At 36.5% G+C, this 17283-nt stretch overlaps 1 protein-coding gene across 11 annotated transcripts in view; it reads right to left on the reverse strand.

Moving 5' to 3' along the window:
- dock3 (dedicator of cytokinesis 3) overlaps positions 1 to 17283 on the reverse strand; it is a 276148-nt gene that overhangs the window by 39537 nt on the left and 219328 nt on the right. For all 11 annotated transcript variants that reach the window (XR_010896060.1, XM_067395896.1, XM_067395895.1 and 8 more), the window contains 10 exons: positions 15850 to 15938; positions 13362 to 13487; positions 5400 to 5524; positions 4765 to 4927; positions 4321 to 4427; positions 1718 to 1889; positions 1526 to 1623; positions 1348 to 1431; positions 407 to 507; positions 194 to 275 (listed from right to left, as the gene is read on the reverse strand). Coding sequence is in view for 10 of the 11 variants with exons in the window: in XM_067395896.1 (XP_067251997.1) it covers positions 194 to 275; positions 407 to 507; positions 1348 to 1431; positions 1526 to 1623; positions 1718 to 1889; positions 4321 to 4427; positions 4765 to 4927; positions 5400 to 5524; positions 13362 to 13487; positions 15850 to 15938 (1147 nt within the window). In the remaining variant the exon portion in view is untranslated. The remainder of the gene's footprint in view (positions 1 to 193; positions 276 to 406; positions 508 to 1347; positions 1432 to 1525; positions 1624 to 1717; positions 1890 to 4320; positions 4428 to 4764; positions 4928 to 5399; positions 5525 to 13361; positions 13488 to 15849; positions 15939 to 17283) is intronic.

Genomic DNA, 17283 nt, shown 5'->3' on the forward strand with positions numbered 1-17283 from the left:
AAAAAAAAAAAAACATAACAAAAAATCAGCTTGAGCTTGTTATTTGCAAAGGTCCTTTGAGGAATGCTCTAAAATGTATTGTATTTTATTTATTTAAGTTCCTGTTTAAGCTGAATCATGTTTATTTGATTTTATGTGGATTTTTTTCTTGACTTCCGTTGGTTTGGTTATACAGCATACTAGGAGGTCTTACCCTCATGGCTTCCTGGATGTGATCTTGTCGTACAACTTCTGCTGACCGGTCCATATACCACTTCAGACATCGAATCAACTCTCTGCATTTGGAATTGAACACTAGTTACACTATATTCAGAAAACATGAAATACTATTTTTATTCCATTACTAAGATACGTTTGCTTAAACTATTTCTAAACAAAAATATCCTGGGAAAACTGATGAGCTCACTTGTAAGCCAGTGCTCCAGCAAAGTGCTTCTGGATGTAGGTGTCCATCACAGGCCGGAAGTGATAAAACTTACTGTCCCGGAGCAGATTTATGATGAACACCTGGACAGAGATGGGAAACTGATGTTACAGATCAGATCCACAATTGCATCAGTGTTATTTTAGTATCATTGAGTTACTCATATAGTTTTATCAATATAATCAATATATATATATATATATATATATATATATATATATATATATATATATATATATATATATATATATATATATATATATATATATATTTTTTTTTTTTTTTTTTTTTTTTTTTTTTTTTTTTTTTTTTTTGTTAAATTAAACACTGCTTGTCAGATTGAACAATGCAGCTGAATTTGACAGTATGATCACTAAAAAAAAGATAATATTTTATAAACTTTGCAAAAACTTCTCTTATGTGAATTTGGTTTAAATTTACACAGAAATCCCAAACTAGATAAGCTGAAGTCTAAAGGATCACGACAGCATAATGCAAAATGAATATCAATGCAAAAAGGATGCAGCCTGCAATGGTTCTCTATTCTCCACACAGAAACATGACAGATGTATTCAAGCCAAGAGAGGCTAGAACATCTTGACTCTTTTTACAGGAGTACGAGAAGCTAAAGGCTCTCTGGAGACACCACTACCAAGCAGCTGTGAACGCCTAATAATGCCTGGATCCATGCCAGCTGAAATCTTCCATTTTTCAAAACAGACACACACGTACATCATGGAAACTGCTGAAAGAGATGAATCGTGTGCATTTAAGGGTGTTCACACATGCAAATACACGCTTGTAAAGTAAAAATGAGCTCTTTTGATGAATGGAAATCGGACATGTTATTACAGCTGTGAATTATTAACATTAGGTAAGCTATGGCACATTCTTTAAAATGTAATTAATTAAAGTTTTCTAACCAGTGACTGAAACACCAGGGGTCCATATTTGTCTGTGTTGTCATCCAGAATGGAGAACAGTGTGTCGAGGATGTCTTGAAGAAACTGGAGAAGAAAAACAGAAAATGTGGGTGTAAATTACATTAAGCAGACTGTCAATAATAATTTTTTATTATTATTATTAAGTCAGAGCTCTCACTTTGACTATTTCTTCTCCGCAGACGTGACGCAATCGCCCCAAAATGTCCATTACACGGTCTGGATGTGCTTTCCACTTCAACAAAGCTAGCAAATCGACTTCAAAAAACAACAAGAAAGTGTTATTACTCTGTGAAGTAGACACAACAACTGATAAACGGAGGAAAAATTGCATGAAGTGTTAGTAAGTTACCATTCTGTGTTAGTTTGGTGGAAGAGAGTTGAGTGGATATCCAGATGGTCTCCTTAGTGCTGCGCTGGAATATGAGGCTGGATGGGATGTTTGGGCAGCCGTTGAAGTCATCTTTACAACAGGGCAACCCCAAGTATAGCGCATGGTTACTGAAGGTGGTGTTTTCATCACACTTGATCCACATACAGAAAAGAGTTATATAAGTTAGACATCAACATGCTATGCACTTTCTGTACCATGGTTATTATTGTTAACTAAAAGTAGAAAAAACTATTTTCTTTACTTATTTACTAAATAAAATAAACATTGATAAGACTTTATTTTGATAGTCCACTTCTACTAACTTTGCGACTACATGTCAACTAGCAGTCATTAGAGTATTAGTAGACTGTCTGCTTAATATCTGCTAACACTTTATTTTGAAGGCAACATTTCTCATTTTTGTTTAGTTTAACTTGACGTATTAAGATAACAAAAACTTACATTTTATTTATTAAAACATAATAATGATAAAACCAATATAGACAATGACAAAAACACACAACAAATGTGTTACTGATTGTGTGACTTTAACTTGTCTGATTGCTATTGATTACATATCTTTTAAAAAGCTGGAATGTTTTAACTCTTGGTAAGTGGATAAAAAATTAAATCCAATTTAAAATGTGCTTTAATCTTACATATTAATATATTATTTTTAATATTATGTTTAACAACATTTAAATATAAAGTACTTGTAAAGGACAAATGCACATAATTTATGATGTAATTAAAGTAAGGCTGTCGATTTAACATTTTAATTAATTAGTTATGGGGAAAAATTATGTGTTAAAATGATTAATGCATTTAAAGCACCCGTTCTGCCCCAGACTTATGTAGGTACATTTATTCTAATCTTACAAGTCACATGAAGCAAGGCAACAACTCTGCTCACAATTCTGAGCCTACAGAATCCAGATAGAATGGGCTGAATATTTAGGATATGTGGCCAAAAATGCCTCTGTATCAGTTTTTGTCTCATATTTATATAATATGATATAGTTAAGCAATATCACAAGAGTAACAAGAGCAATATCACACGAGTGCTGTTTTTGTCCTGAATAGCACAACAGCAAATGTGATATTGATTTAATACAACAGTTCAATAAATAAGAAGTTAATACTGTTCCATCTGGGTAGGTGATTTGTTCCAGAAGCATTTTTTTTGTTATGCTGGTTGAAAGTCTCTTCACATCCTGATAGCAATCACTACATTAAATTATCTAAATATATATATATATATAGTTTTGAAAAGTTTTTTTTTTTTTTTTTTTTTTTTTTTTAAATTAAAAAAAAAAACAAAAAAACAGTGGAGCTATATACTATTTTTCTAGGGTGGTACGGGGGCATGTTCCCCCGAGAAAATTTAGATTTCCCTGGTGTACATATGTGCATATTTAAGATGTTTTAAGGCCAACAAATTGGATAACAATAGCTTTAAAACCATGTCAACAAATACTACATACATGCATGCACAGTTTTGAGGCAGCTTTAATCGCATGTTTGGTAATTTCATGACTTAACTTACAACAGAACAATGACGGTCATTGCACATAGTTTCTATAAGCTATAATAAAGTAATTATGCAGCGTGCGCCGGCGCATTTGCGCATGCAATTCTTGAGTGCATGCCACGAGCACAGTATAACGGCTAATTGGACAGGCATGTTAATTTTTCTGAGTTTTACCAACATAGCCTGACAACATCTCACCTGACCGCAGTTCACTGTTGTTCAACTGAAGCTCCTTCGTTGTCACCTAACGTTACCTTTTCCGCGATTGTTTGATTTGCGCTGGACGCTGAGGCGATGTTGGTATGCGCGTCTGAAAAGTGTCCCGTTTGTTGTGGTCATAAAGAGACAGTTCTATATAAATGCAGCATTTTACTTTTTAAAGATTTTTATTTTTGTTTTTTTATATGCTCTTGGTGGTTTGTGGAGTAGCATCACCCCAGGGGGGAAATTTTTTATCCCCACCTGGGGTAAAAATATTTCAGCAGAGGAAGGGATCCCATCCCCCCCTACAAATCACACCCTGTATATTATAAAAAAAAAAAAAAAAAAAAAAAAAAAAATGTATATATATATATATCATCTGTGGAAGGCGTAGGACCATAAAATGTTCATCCAGTTCCTCCTGAACTAAAACAACAAGCTTATGCTGCGTTCATGCTGTAACTGTAATTTGGAAGAGATGGAAAACCATGACATTTTACTTGGAGTGGTTTGTGACTCAAATTTATGCGTTTCAATGGCACCAGTCAGGTGGTACAGGTCAGTGCTCTTTAAGTTGTTTATGTTCATTACTATTTTAATGTTATGTGCTTTCAGACCTAAGGTAGGTTAACGCCGTCTCTCGTTTTGAGACGCTTTGCAAACTGTGCTGTGTAAGTTCATGAGTTTTGAAGGAGGCGTTGGTTTGGAGACCCTCTGAAGGGAGGGTGGGATTTAATGCTTTCAAAGCTACCTTGCTATTGCTAGGTGCCCCAAAAATTGCATACCCTACCTTTAATCGCCAAATATTGTAATTGCTTAACAGCCCTAGTTTGACAGAGACTGTCCTCACCTTGTAGACGTAAAGCTCATGGCTCTCATCTGACAGTGTGGTGCCGTCTTCCCTCATGAGAGGAGTGAACGCAAAGCCAAAAAGCTTCTTTTCTCCTTTGTCCTTTGCTGTAAAAACAATAAAATGGCAATACTGTCTAAAGTACTTGTTAAGTTTTAAGTACCAGTAATTTCAATTCATTATAATAATGATAAAAAATCATTTCACTTCATGAACTAAGTCAAAGACCCTTGAATTTTAAATATGTTGAGTGTTGCATGCAGCATTTAACCCAGCAAGTGGATTTATTCATTTTTTTTATAGAAATGTTATTTTGGAGAGAAGTTCATATGTAGGCACTAGTATTAGTTGATTAATTTTAATAATTTGGGCATAAGATCAAAATGTCAAGAGAAAAATAATCAAATGTGTGCAAAATTTTACTGGAGGTGTATAAATCCTTACTTGAACAGTGTCTAAACTCAAAGCGCAGATGGGACCCCCGGAATCGGTCAATGGGGATTGGCAGTTTGATGACCTCACTCCAGCGTGGACTGTTGTTGTGGTAGAGAACGAAAGAGCGGTACTCACTGATGCTGTGTTCTCCTGAGCCCAGACTAATGCACTCCTGATAAAAGATAGAAGAAATGGAAATGGTTTGCTTTTATGTGGCTTTATAGTGTGCATCAAAGTTTGAGAAAATTTATGATGGGCTTATGTAAAATACATCAGAAAATCCCAAAATCATTTACTCCTTTCAAACTGACTTGAAATTTGTTTGGACTAAATGATTCACCACATGAGCTACAGATCACTTGTATGTTTTTCAAAGGAATAATTTGCCCAGAAATTAGAAATCTGTCATTAATTTCTCCCTCATGTCGTTTCAAACACATACTTTGTTGCTTCTGTGGAACACAGAATGCGATTTTTTTGTTTTCCAATAATCATGGTGCAATTTCATGGAAAAGAGCAACCAGCACAAAAAAAAAAAAAAAAATCTCCCTTTATAGATGGATTAGAATTACATGAGGGTGAGTAAATGATGACAGAACTTTCATTGTTGGCAAACTATTCCTTTATTAATGTAGTTTACTTACTTTGAGGATCTCGCCGTCAGCATAGAGTACATACATGGTGACCTCAATGTTCTTCTGAACACTCTTTCCTCCTCTCTCAAAGTCTCCTCTCTCCAGCGTGAGGTAGAGGTCGTTGCGTATGTCACCTAAAGATCAACAAAAACAACATTGTTAGGTAATATGAGTAATATTGCTAACACTGCACTGTTACAAAACTAATATGATCTGTGTTACTTATATTTTCATTTTGTTGCAAGAAAAACTCAATCATATGTCACCACTTTGGGTTCAAAAAAGTTCAGACATCCTAGACAAAAATCTGATGATACATTTCCAAGAAATTATTAGAAATGCACAAATATTTTAGTCACACAATTTGGGGAACATATGTTTACTAATAAATAAGACTTTAAACTCCTAATTTTCTGCTTATTAATAGTTAGGTAGTTGTTGTAGTGGTTGAGTTTAGATATGGGGTAGAATTAAGGGATGTAGAATATGGTCATGAAGATGGAATAAGGCAATAATATGTGCTTTATAAGTACTAATAAACAGTCAATATGCTAGTAATATGCATGTGTTATTGTAAAGTGTCATCCTAAAGTGTTATCATATTTTTTGCCACTTTTAAATGACACTTTTTACATGCTTTTTCAGAATATTATTGTTTAGTAACTTTTTTGTTTTCTAATTTTTGTCTGGTGAAACTGTACCCTTAAAAAAACAAAAAAAAAACAAAAAAAAAAAACATTGTGGTTATTGTTGTTACTTATATTTTTTTCTCTGGTGAATTATTGCAAGAAAAAGTCAACACTTGTGTGTCGCGACATGGAGTTCAAAAACATCCCTGACGATACATTTTCAAGAAACTGTAAGAGAGTCACATTTTTTTATTTCTTTAGTAAATTTTTTTTTTTATTATTATAATTATAAATGGCACTTTTTCCACACTTTTTCAGAAAATCATTGTTGATCATGCTTGCAGATATGTGATAAGAAACGTACCTTAGTCTACTATGTCTAACACATAAAAGTTGGATAGATACAAAAACTTTTTTTTTTTTTTTTTAGCATGTTCCTATATCTATGTGTTTTTTGTTCACGCTTAAAAGAAATTTTAATTTCCGACAGACCCAGAACACTTAATTTAGCTTCACTTTTAAACCCTTTTACAGACTGTAATAAAAGCTATTGCTACATAAAGGTCAAATCGTTTGTCCAACTAAACTGTAGGAGCAAAAACTGCACCCACTGGCTAGAAGAAACATCATCAAACTTGAGATTCAACCTGTCTTTTACACTGTCATTCCACATGTGACCTTGGCTTTCAGATGACTCTTTCATTATCAACCTCATTCAATCCATGACACAGCAGCCCACATTCTCTCTGCAGAGCGGCAAGCATCTGAATCATAATACTCAAAATAAACATAGACTCTCTTTGGAATAGTGCTGAGCTCTTACCCGTCTACTCGGGGGAAAAAAAAGTTTTAGCTGTTAGTGAAAGAAGTTGTGGGTTTAATTTGATTTCTTCCAATTACAGCTGATGCAATAAAAGAGAATGCGTGCATCTTCTGAGCGCTGCTAGAAATGATCCCTCCTGCTGACACTCACCCTGCAGCGAATATGCAGACAGTTATGAGTGTAGAAATGTATATTTCGGCATATACCTTAAAGAAAAGCTTAAATTTGCTTTGATGCACCAGATATCTTTACTGAGGGCTGATATAATGAAGGAGAATGATATAAAATGCCTTACGCAATAAAACTATTGCTCTATTTTGAATGTAATGTGCATAATGAAAAAGTTTCCTTGACTTTTGTTCACAAAATGAGAATATCTTGTTCATTCTGAGTAACAAGGAGCAATTTTAGTTGTTGTATTGACCTGTAAGAGGTCATCCCACAGTGTTTTAAATAGCTGTTGCTTGATTGTTTGTTTTATTACACAATAAGTGTTTAGAAATCTACATTTGACAACTGCATTTTTTAATTGCAAATGTTTGTGAAATTGGCCTGTTAACAATGTCTTTCAAAAAATGTTAAAGGGCTATAATTACTAATTAAAGCTGCAAGCAGCAATGAAAGGGCCCTCACCGCCACCCATTGGCCTCAAGAAAACAGTGAACAGTGGCGACATGCGTGTAAGCGAGTAAATACAGTAGAATTATGGCAAAGTGATTTCTGAGTGCCACACTACCCGTGGCCAGCAGGTTGCGCTTTGACTGTAACTGAATACTGCCATGTAGATGTCTTTGGGCCAGGACTGTTGTATTGTACCACTGTATGTCTGAGTTACAACAACTTCCTCTTTAAGTGTTAATCACATACATTAGCACTTAGCCAAGTGTTGCATGATTTAATTTGTTTCTAGTATGTTTGGTATTTTGTGGCATATTGAAATGGGTTTCTGGGAGTGAATTACAGAGTAAAGCATGCCATTTCCTGTTGCCAGCAAGTGACGCTGTAACTAACTGAATATTGGCATATAGATGTCTTTAGGCCAGGTCTCTTATCACACATGTGAAGTTTGGGGCAGATCGGCCACTGTATGCCTGAGTTAAAACAACTTCCTCTTTCATGGCAAAACATTAGACTTTGTCAGGCCGCTATGGACATGCCCTTCAGCGAAAACTCAAGAGCTTCGCAATTTAACATCACTAGGGCCTTAAGATTAGACTGACAACATATGGTGTTTATCTGGTTTAATCTCTATGAGGAGTTAATCACAGTGTAAAACAAGATATTTCTTGTTACCCACAGGGGGCACTATGACTGTAACTGAATATTGGCATGTAGATGACTTCAGGCTAGGACTCTAATAAACATGTGAAGTTTGGGGCAGATCGGACATTGTATGCCCGAGTTACAACAACTTCCTGTTTCATGGCGAAACATCAAACTTTGTCGCAAAGGGCTTTAAATTAGACTGACCAAATATGATGTTGATCTGATAAAATCTCTAGGAGGAGCTCGTTAAAGTACAACGTCTGGAAGTGGCAAAAACTGCAAACATTTTGCAGAGGAAATTCAAAATATCTCACTTCCTGTTGGGTTTTCAGATTTTGCACCCAGGGACTTTTTTTAGGTATTGGGGGAATTTCATACTTGTATGAGAAATGTAGCGTGAAAGGCGCTTAATTGACTTTTTGTAGGTGGCGCTATCGAGCCATTTTGCCACACCTAATTCTGAAACCCATATCAGATGCAAATTTTCACCATTTCTTAAAGCCTTTGCACACTGAGTCAGAAATTCGCGTCTGAAACGTTCGTACGTTAAAAAACAAATACGATTTCACGTTATGACAACCATGTTTTCACAATGCCTCTGAAACTTTCGTCCGTCATAAAAATATTAGGATCAGTTTCGATTTTCTGGATTTTTCACATCCGTGGTATGCATTTAGAGAGACTTTTTGACAATTCAGAGCCACCGTACAAGCGAACGCCAAAATCCTGAATGCCATCTGACAAGTTGATCCATGTCCTCTTCAGAACAAAGCAGCAGCACTGTATGACAAACGAAGTGTGGAATACAAACAGACAGAATATAAAGACATATAGCAAAGCAGATCGCCAGTAGCAAAGCATCAAACTGAGCCATTGATATCCTGAAGTAAGCTTTGAAACGCTCGGGATAATCACACAGCTCCTTGATGAGGTGAACTCTTCTTTCTCTCTATGCAATCTCGGGATGGACCCAATATTTCCTTTCTTTTCCTCTTTTTAAGAAGAGAGAGGACAACTAAATCGTGCTCACTGCTTAAAGACTCCATTTTGTGTTGTTTCGCGTTTTTTTTCCGCAAAGCATTCATTAATACGCAACAGACTCAGTGTGCAAGGTCTCTGTGCGTGACGAATTTTTAGGATCACAAATACGAAAAAACGCATACAAAAATTTCTGACTCAGTGTGCAAAAGCCTTTACACGTGTGCAAAGTTTCATGAGTTTCCTAGCATGTTTAGGTCCTCAAAAATGTGATTCATTTCGGAGAAGAAGAAGAATTGACCGAGCAATTACAGTAGGGTCCTCACACCATCGGTGTCCGGGCCCTAAATATCTTTTAAAAATGCAACAAATAAATAAATAAATAAAACCAGTACGAGTATTAGTAAACATATTGACAATATTGGCCTTTATGGTACATGGTATCAGATCGAAAATTGTCCATTCCAAACATTCAGTGTCCCACAACACAAATACTACTGTTAATGAATCTAGCAAGAAGCAAATCTAGACAAGAAAGCAAATATGGCCACAGCTGCATTCAGAAACAGTGGATGGAATAGACAACACACTGTAAAAGCCTAAATAAAGCTTTGTGTGTTTGTCTGTTTGGCTGACAGTACCCTACAGTTTCACACCCTGATAAAAATGTTATCTGGCAGCAGCAGGCTGACTCCCTGTGAGCACTGGTATTTCATTGGATTGCGTTCCTGTTTAGATGCTTTCTGTTATGGCTACAGCGTTAAGACACTTCTCTCCACTGCTTCAGAGCTATTTTGTGGAATACAATCCACATAAAGCCCTCTATTCAGGCACAATTTTTTTTTTTTTCCAAAAAGGAACAATCCTGGTGCATTCCCAGCTGGAAAGAGGAAAAAATGGCCTGACAGCAGTAGCTAGTGTATAGAGAAGGGAAAGCAGATGCTACGGTTTAGTATCTAGGTATTTGCATGTGCTCACTTTCTGTTTTATGTATATAAAGAGGACGACAAAACACAGGACCATGGAAACATCTGGAAAAGGGTGGTTAATTATGATTTTTTAAACTTTAGTTACTGTGTAATGTTTCTGTTAAAGCATACATAACATCTGTAAAGTTATGACGCTCAAAGTTCAACGCAAAGGGAGATATTTTCTTTTAAAGAATTCGCTGTTTAAGGACTACAACAAGCTTCTTCTAAAATTGACATAAACCCTGCCCCCGAGAATACACAACAAAGGGGGAGAGACCATGTTGGGATGCTTTAGAGAAGAGGAAGAGTTGTTGTAGTATAGTGTTGTTACCATGCCACCATTTTATGACGGACTTTGTTGTTGAGCAACCAAAGCACAAGCTGTTAAAGCTCCACCCTCTTTTGGAAAGCAGGCTGGGAGAAGCAGCTCATTTGCATTTAACCCTTATTCTGAGAAATAAACCGTCATTCACTACCCTCCTCCTCGTTCATTTTTTAAAGTTAGACATCAACCTTCTTGTTATTCCTCAATCAATTCATTATAAAGAATATAACAAGAAAAAAATCATAAAATTATAAAAGAATGCCTATTGTTGTATTCATTTTTTGTAAAAATTGTATAGGGTCGCAAACGACCCGAGGTGTGTATGAGTGCACATATATTTTTTCTGCACAACAATAATTGAATCTTAGATGACGGAATAAGTGCAATTCACCTTTATTCAACAAGGTGGCAATGTCTGATATACAATGCTTAAGTGACGACTCATTTAGACAGAAAACGAAATAATAAGAGAAACATGAAATGGCTCAGCAATTTACTGTGGGGCAAGTAATGAACGCAATCAAATATGACTGTAACTGTCACTGGATGGATCTGGTGAAGATGTTAGCGATCGAAATATTGATTTTGAAGATGTTGAAAATTATATAGTTCTGAGAATATGTTTGAGATCGCGAATGGGCTCATATTTGTGACCTCAAACATAAAACTAGCCTATTATTTGCTGAATTTACTGGGAAATGAGCTCTGACGAGGACAGTGATGATGGCATAAAACGTCTGCTCAAACTGAGCCCTTTCAAGCTCCAAAAGGTAACAAAATATGCTTTATTTTATTCTTCTGTAATTGTCACTCTAATATCAGAGGAGTTTTATATTATCACGACAGGTAGAGATCATTCCATGTTAGATATAGATCCGGGTTGATAAAGACCCGAAAATGTAAGAATGATTGGCGAAACAGTCATGCATTTAAGGGTTAAAGGGACACACACAAAAACTGCATGTTTTTTGCTTACACCCAAATAGTGCCAAATTTGACAAGCTAAAATAAATTATATGTGGGGTATTTTGAGCTGAAACTTTAGAGACACATTCTGGGGAGACCAGAGACTTATATAACATCTTCTAAAATGGGCATTATAGGTCACCTTTAAGTTGTATTTTTGGTCATTTTATGGCTAAAATGAAAACGAAGTGGATGATGCAATCCCAACCCATCACATCTGGCATTGAAAAGGAATGTACAAATAATTCTGGACAGGTTTTGTTGAACAAACTAATCTCCGGCTTACTGAAAATGTCATGAGAATGAATAATTTTCAAAAGCTTGTGGCACCTCAAGTGTCATTAACATTTCATAATGCTAACAGTTCAATACTCCATCTAATTGCTGCCTCCAAGACTTAATATTGTTTGAAAGACAGACATTGTGTTTTAGTGCAATGGATCCCAATGCTGGGACATTTTTTTAGAAACCTGCCAAGTTTGATCTTTTAAGGGAATAAAGTCAATGCAGCAATCTGAAATAAGATTACATGGGTTTTTCCCAGACATTGTGGTTCAATAGCATATAAGCCTCTTTCAGAAAAATACGTACCTCAGAAACCCAAGGAACCATGGCTCTCGGAGGCCTATCGACTTATTGGCGTTTCAAAATGCTGAATTTAAAGAGCACAGCCTTGTCTGTGATTATAATTGAACTCAGGTGGATCGATTTGTGGATGATAAACCAATCATTGAGCTCTTCAGAAGAAGGAGGAAGCATTTAACTCAGAGACAAATGAGAGGGCTCTACAAAAGAAGATGGAGGACCCATCAATCCACCTATACTGAAGGACTGAAGGACATATGGGACTACAAGACTGATGTGTGAATTTATGGACAAAGAGAAGAGATATTGTACATGGTTACGCGATTTTGACTGTTGGGGAATTCAGCCAGAGCTCCACTGAATTTTTAAAGAACACACAGTGACATGATTTTATTAAGAGAGCAACTAAAGAGAAGCCCCAAGGCTCCTTCTGAATCACAGGGAAGGGATTTCTTAACTCAACTTTGACGTGGCAAGAGTCCAGCTAGTTTTACAGGCCCTCTGAGGCTCAGAGCAGAGAGCCGGTACAGTCTGTCAAAATGTGGGTCATATACATTCATATAAGCTTGATTCTACACAGTTAAAAGGCAATGAGGCTGATTATGTGCTGTTATATGCGATTATTGGTCTTGCTAAAGGCCCTTTCACAAGACTCGCTTCAGGGCTTACGCATCGCTTTGACCTCCATGTGAAAAGCATCGCAGAGAGACACAGGAGGGTGGTTTTATGAAGTTCCTAGATAGTGAAAAAGCAAGAAGTGTGCACAGAAAACACTGAAAACTCTGAGTTTAGAACAGAAAAAAATCTCAGAGATTTGTTTGATACAGCAGAAGAATAAATTTACCACTGTTCACCAAATTTTCACAGACAAAATCCAGTAATTTCAGTAGGAATCAATGCAATCAGGAATTTCACGAAAGATTTCTTCATGCAGATTTCACAACAAATAGTTGGAATCAACGTGTTTGCCAACAGAAAGATGTTTGGTTTGAAAGCGACTTCTGTGTGAGCTGTGCTTCATACAACACTACACTATTGACAATGGACCGTACAATTTTGACAATTGACAACAGGATTTTTAAAGATAACAACGCAACACCCTAGCATTGAGTTAACTCAATTATTTAATTTGAGTAGTGTGACAATATTAAAATTCTGGCTGATACAATAAGTCGATTTTAATGCTAAGACCAATAACCGATAAATGGACAAAATGTAAAAATAGGGGAAATTAGTATGTCCAAAATATTAACCTAAATATTCAACTATTATTATACACATATTCACTTTGGTTATATTTTCTTGTTCTAACTTGTCGCAGCCGTCTACTTATACTCAGACCCTGAATACAAAGTCTTGGCATATCTCTTGGATTCATTCAGTCCTGAAGGAATAGTGAACTGCAACCATGACCTTCATGAGACTTACCTGGCATGATCACATCGGGGAAACCTAGTTTGCGTGTGATGGCCACGCCGCGGTTGAATATCATGGGGTTTTCCCTTCGCACCTGCTCCATGTCACCTCTCAACAGCTGCAGTGAGATGATTAGACCTGCACAAAGGAAAGAGTTCCGGAGAAATGTGAGACGACTTCATGACGACCACTATAATTATCCTTGTGATTACATTAGTATTTATTTAGTAAAATGGGCCCTTGTTTCAAAGAACGTACCAGAGAGATTGTGTCTCTTATGTTACAATTTTGTTCAGGTCTCTATGCCGACTGCCAGTAACTGCTACAATTCAATTCAATCAAGACATTGTTTTGGGTCTACAATGCCGCTAATGACCTGGCTCCCCGCTACCTTCAATCCTTCATTAAATCGTACACACCAGCCCGCCTGCTGCAATCAGTCATTCTGATTGCCTGGCTCCTGTCAGTTCCCAGTTGGAAGGGTTTCTGTTCATCCAGGTCCAGAAATTTTTCTAGGCCTTCCCCTCGATGGTGAAATAAACTCTCAATTAGGACAGCTAACACACCAATTTCCATTGAACGATACCTCAAGTCACACCTCTACGATACTCATTTCCCCTAGGATTTCCCCTAGGACTAGGGCTACATTCAAACTATTCCAGATACATTTGAAAACACATCTTTTTCTCTCTGTTTTGGCCTTCCATTCACACAGAGATACCATTTTTGTCTTGGGAAAATTAAGTTTTTTTTGAAGATGTTTTCTCAAGTGGATACATTTGAAAATGGAGAAAATAGAGGTATTTGAAAACTGTGATAGATATCTAAGTTTATACTGTTTATTTCGTTGATATGTTTAATGCAATTGTTGTCCTTTTGCAAAACATGAGGGCAATTGCATTTTAGAGCATACATGGAATGCCCATTGAGTGTGACCTGGACGCCTGGATTTTTTGCTAATAAAACAACCGTGCTAGAAAAATAGAGAAAATAAATATAGCAATCGCTGGTGTAGTAGACTTGTGCCGATATTCAGTAATGCGATAAATCGCGATAATGAATATGCATGATATTGTAATCGTGGGCACTTCAGAATACCGTAAATAATAATTTATTACCAATTATTCATTTTTTATAAGGCAATTAAGAATACTTTACCCATCAATCGTATAAAATGCACAACACCGCTGTATTCTGCGTCAAAAGGACACACGCTCAGATGTAAACAATCCCAACGTGCACGAGAAGCACATGGCTGAACCAGTGAAGGAGACGAGCTGAATGAAAGTGTGCGTTCACTCTCTGACAGCAGAGGGCACTGATGGAACAGCAGCGTGCAGTGGTTACCATGGAAACCATGCAAACAAAGTAACTGCGCTAGTGAAGTTTTTAAAATGCTTCAAACAGCCATTCATTTTTTTGTAATCTCAGGGTTGTTCATCACAGCACCAAATACTGAATACTTTTAGGATATTTATTTTCAAACCTAAACATTTTTATATTTTAATCTGGACTACAACATGCCCTAATGATTAGAAATGTTCTGATTATTTGTTATTGTTCAGTAAAACATACAGCTTCATTAGTTAACATGTTAATTCATTATCACTAAACTGACAATAAAAATACTTATGAAGTATTAATTATTATTAATTAATGTTAATTTCTTAGTTCCTGTTTAATAACATTACTAAAATCAAAATAACTTATTTAATGGACCTGAGATAAAACTAACAATGATCAGTTGTGTTTCTAAACTAACATTAACAAAAAATAACAAATGTAGCTATTGCACAATCTTAGTTTATGCATTAAATAGAGTAAAGTGTTATCTGTTGTTCTTTATAGCCTAATTCTTTTGCATTTTAATCTGTTTGAAAATTTCAGTCAGAGTTGTTTTTGTTTTATTAAAAAAAGTGTTCTTAAACCTGTTATTTTAATATCGTGATAATACCGTATACCGTTATAAAAGCTTCATCAATCAATTGCAACATGAACATTTGATACCGTCACATGTCTATGGTGTAGTTATCATTTTAGTTATCATTCTTTTGTGTGAATGGGCCTTTAGACTGACCTTACTTTGCTTGCTCATGCAGCTCATTTTAAGGGTTATTAGGGACCTGATCTAGTTATTCAATATATTTTTGGACTCCTTTATCATTTCACAGATGTTCTTGTATTCTTAGTTACCAGGCATGGTAATGTCTACTTTCACATTTTATTCTATGTTCTTTTAGGTATGATAGCACCTAATGAGAACATAAATGGACTTTGACATCATACTTTGCTTTATTACAGGAAAATTACGGAGAGTTAGGGGCCAATCATATGCATTCCTATAGTGATTTCAGCAAAATAAGCGAAGCATTAACTACGACAGTAAAGCAAGATAACAGACATGCTTTTTTGCAAGGACCGTTCAGTTTCAGTGAAGCTACACGTTTCACATCTGATAACACTTAAATCAAGTGTACGACCATTTTCAAAGTGCACTTACCGTAGTTAGTGCTGGGGGCGGTGTATTTGGTGCTGGACTTGCGGATAATGTTCTCATGAATCTGGTACCACTCGTTTTCATTATTACACCTGTGAAAGAGAAAAGAATGAGGACAATCCATTAAAACAAGAAAAATATGTTGTCGTATGGATGAAGCAGGTGGAATCAGTTGGTGAATCCCAATTCATTCCCAATTGGTGCCTATTCTATGATGTTTTTAAGTATAAATAGTGCAAGTAGTGTGCTCACACTGAAAATTCCAAAAAGAAAAAATTACATTTTAACCCAGATGATGTGCTAAATTAACAGAAAAACGAAGTGTGGAATGTTGGACACTTTATGCAGCCAACTGTCGCAGCTTTAATTACGTAGTAGAGGGGGAGGCGCTATCAGACTAGTGCACGAGTATTCTGGTTAGGGATGTCCCAATCACGTTTTTTTGCCCTCGAGTCCGAGTCTGAGTCATTTGATTTTGAGTATCTACCGATACCGAGTCCCGATCCAATACTTCTATAATACATGAAAAAGAATAAAGAAGAGCGAAAAAACAGATCCAGGATCCAGGAACAGTGCTTTTCAGGTTTTTCAGGTATCTAACAGTCGTTTTTTTCCCTATAAGACATGCACATCCAGTACATATACTGTTCCACATGCGCTGTCTTTTTCGACTAATACGTTCACTTAAGACATAACCGACTATGTTTGCTAGGATACTCACTAAGACGGGCATGTTGACATAATTTTTGTATGAATTTGTCCGCTGAAGCGCAAGACTTGAAAGAGAACTCAGTATTAGCGCGCTGACTGAAATAAGCGTGTGCGCGTTTCTGATGAGCGCACACAAATCTTCTCACAGCGCGCGAGCTCTCGTTCTTGAAGGTTTAAAACAGCAAGGCTTAAACGAGTTAGTTTAAACACAGACAGCAACATGTGCTGTTCAGGTCTCACCTGTATCAACACCCGGGTGATGACGGCGTAAATGACTGGACATGAGAGCAGATGGCACTCGCAGTTAACAGTTTACAAAGAGTGACTGTTTTGTCCACGCTTTCTGATTATCGTTGTCGTAACGTTGTGCGCATCCATCGACTGAAACATACATTATTTGAACTCTGTCTGTCTTTTTTCCACGTTGCTATTTTAAACAAGCCATATTAACCAATAGATGCGTCGTCATTCGAGATGGACCGCGGTGCAAGTGCGTACCGAACCGTAAGTGGAGAACCGGTTAGATTTTTTACTGAGAACCATTGCACCCCTAATACATATATATATCCGAGTCCTGATCGGGAGGTAACGTCCGATTCCGATCGAGCCTGAAACCACGTGATCGGGCCCGATTTCCGATCACGTGAGCGGATCTGGACATCCCTAATTCTGGTGATTCCTAGATTCTTGGAGTCACAAATGTAATTCATCAGTTTATATGTAACT

Source organism: Chanodichthys erythropterus, chromosome 10 (genome assembly GCF_024489055.1).
Source record: "Chanodichthys erythropterus isolate Z2021 chromosome 10, ASM2448905v1, whole genome shotgun sequence".
Taxonomy (NCBI): domain Eukaryota; kingdom Metazoa; phylum Chordata; class Actinopteri; order Cypriniformes; family Xenocyprididae; genus Chanodichthys; species Chanodichthys erythropterus.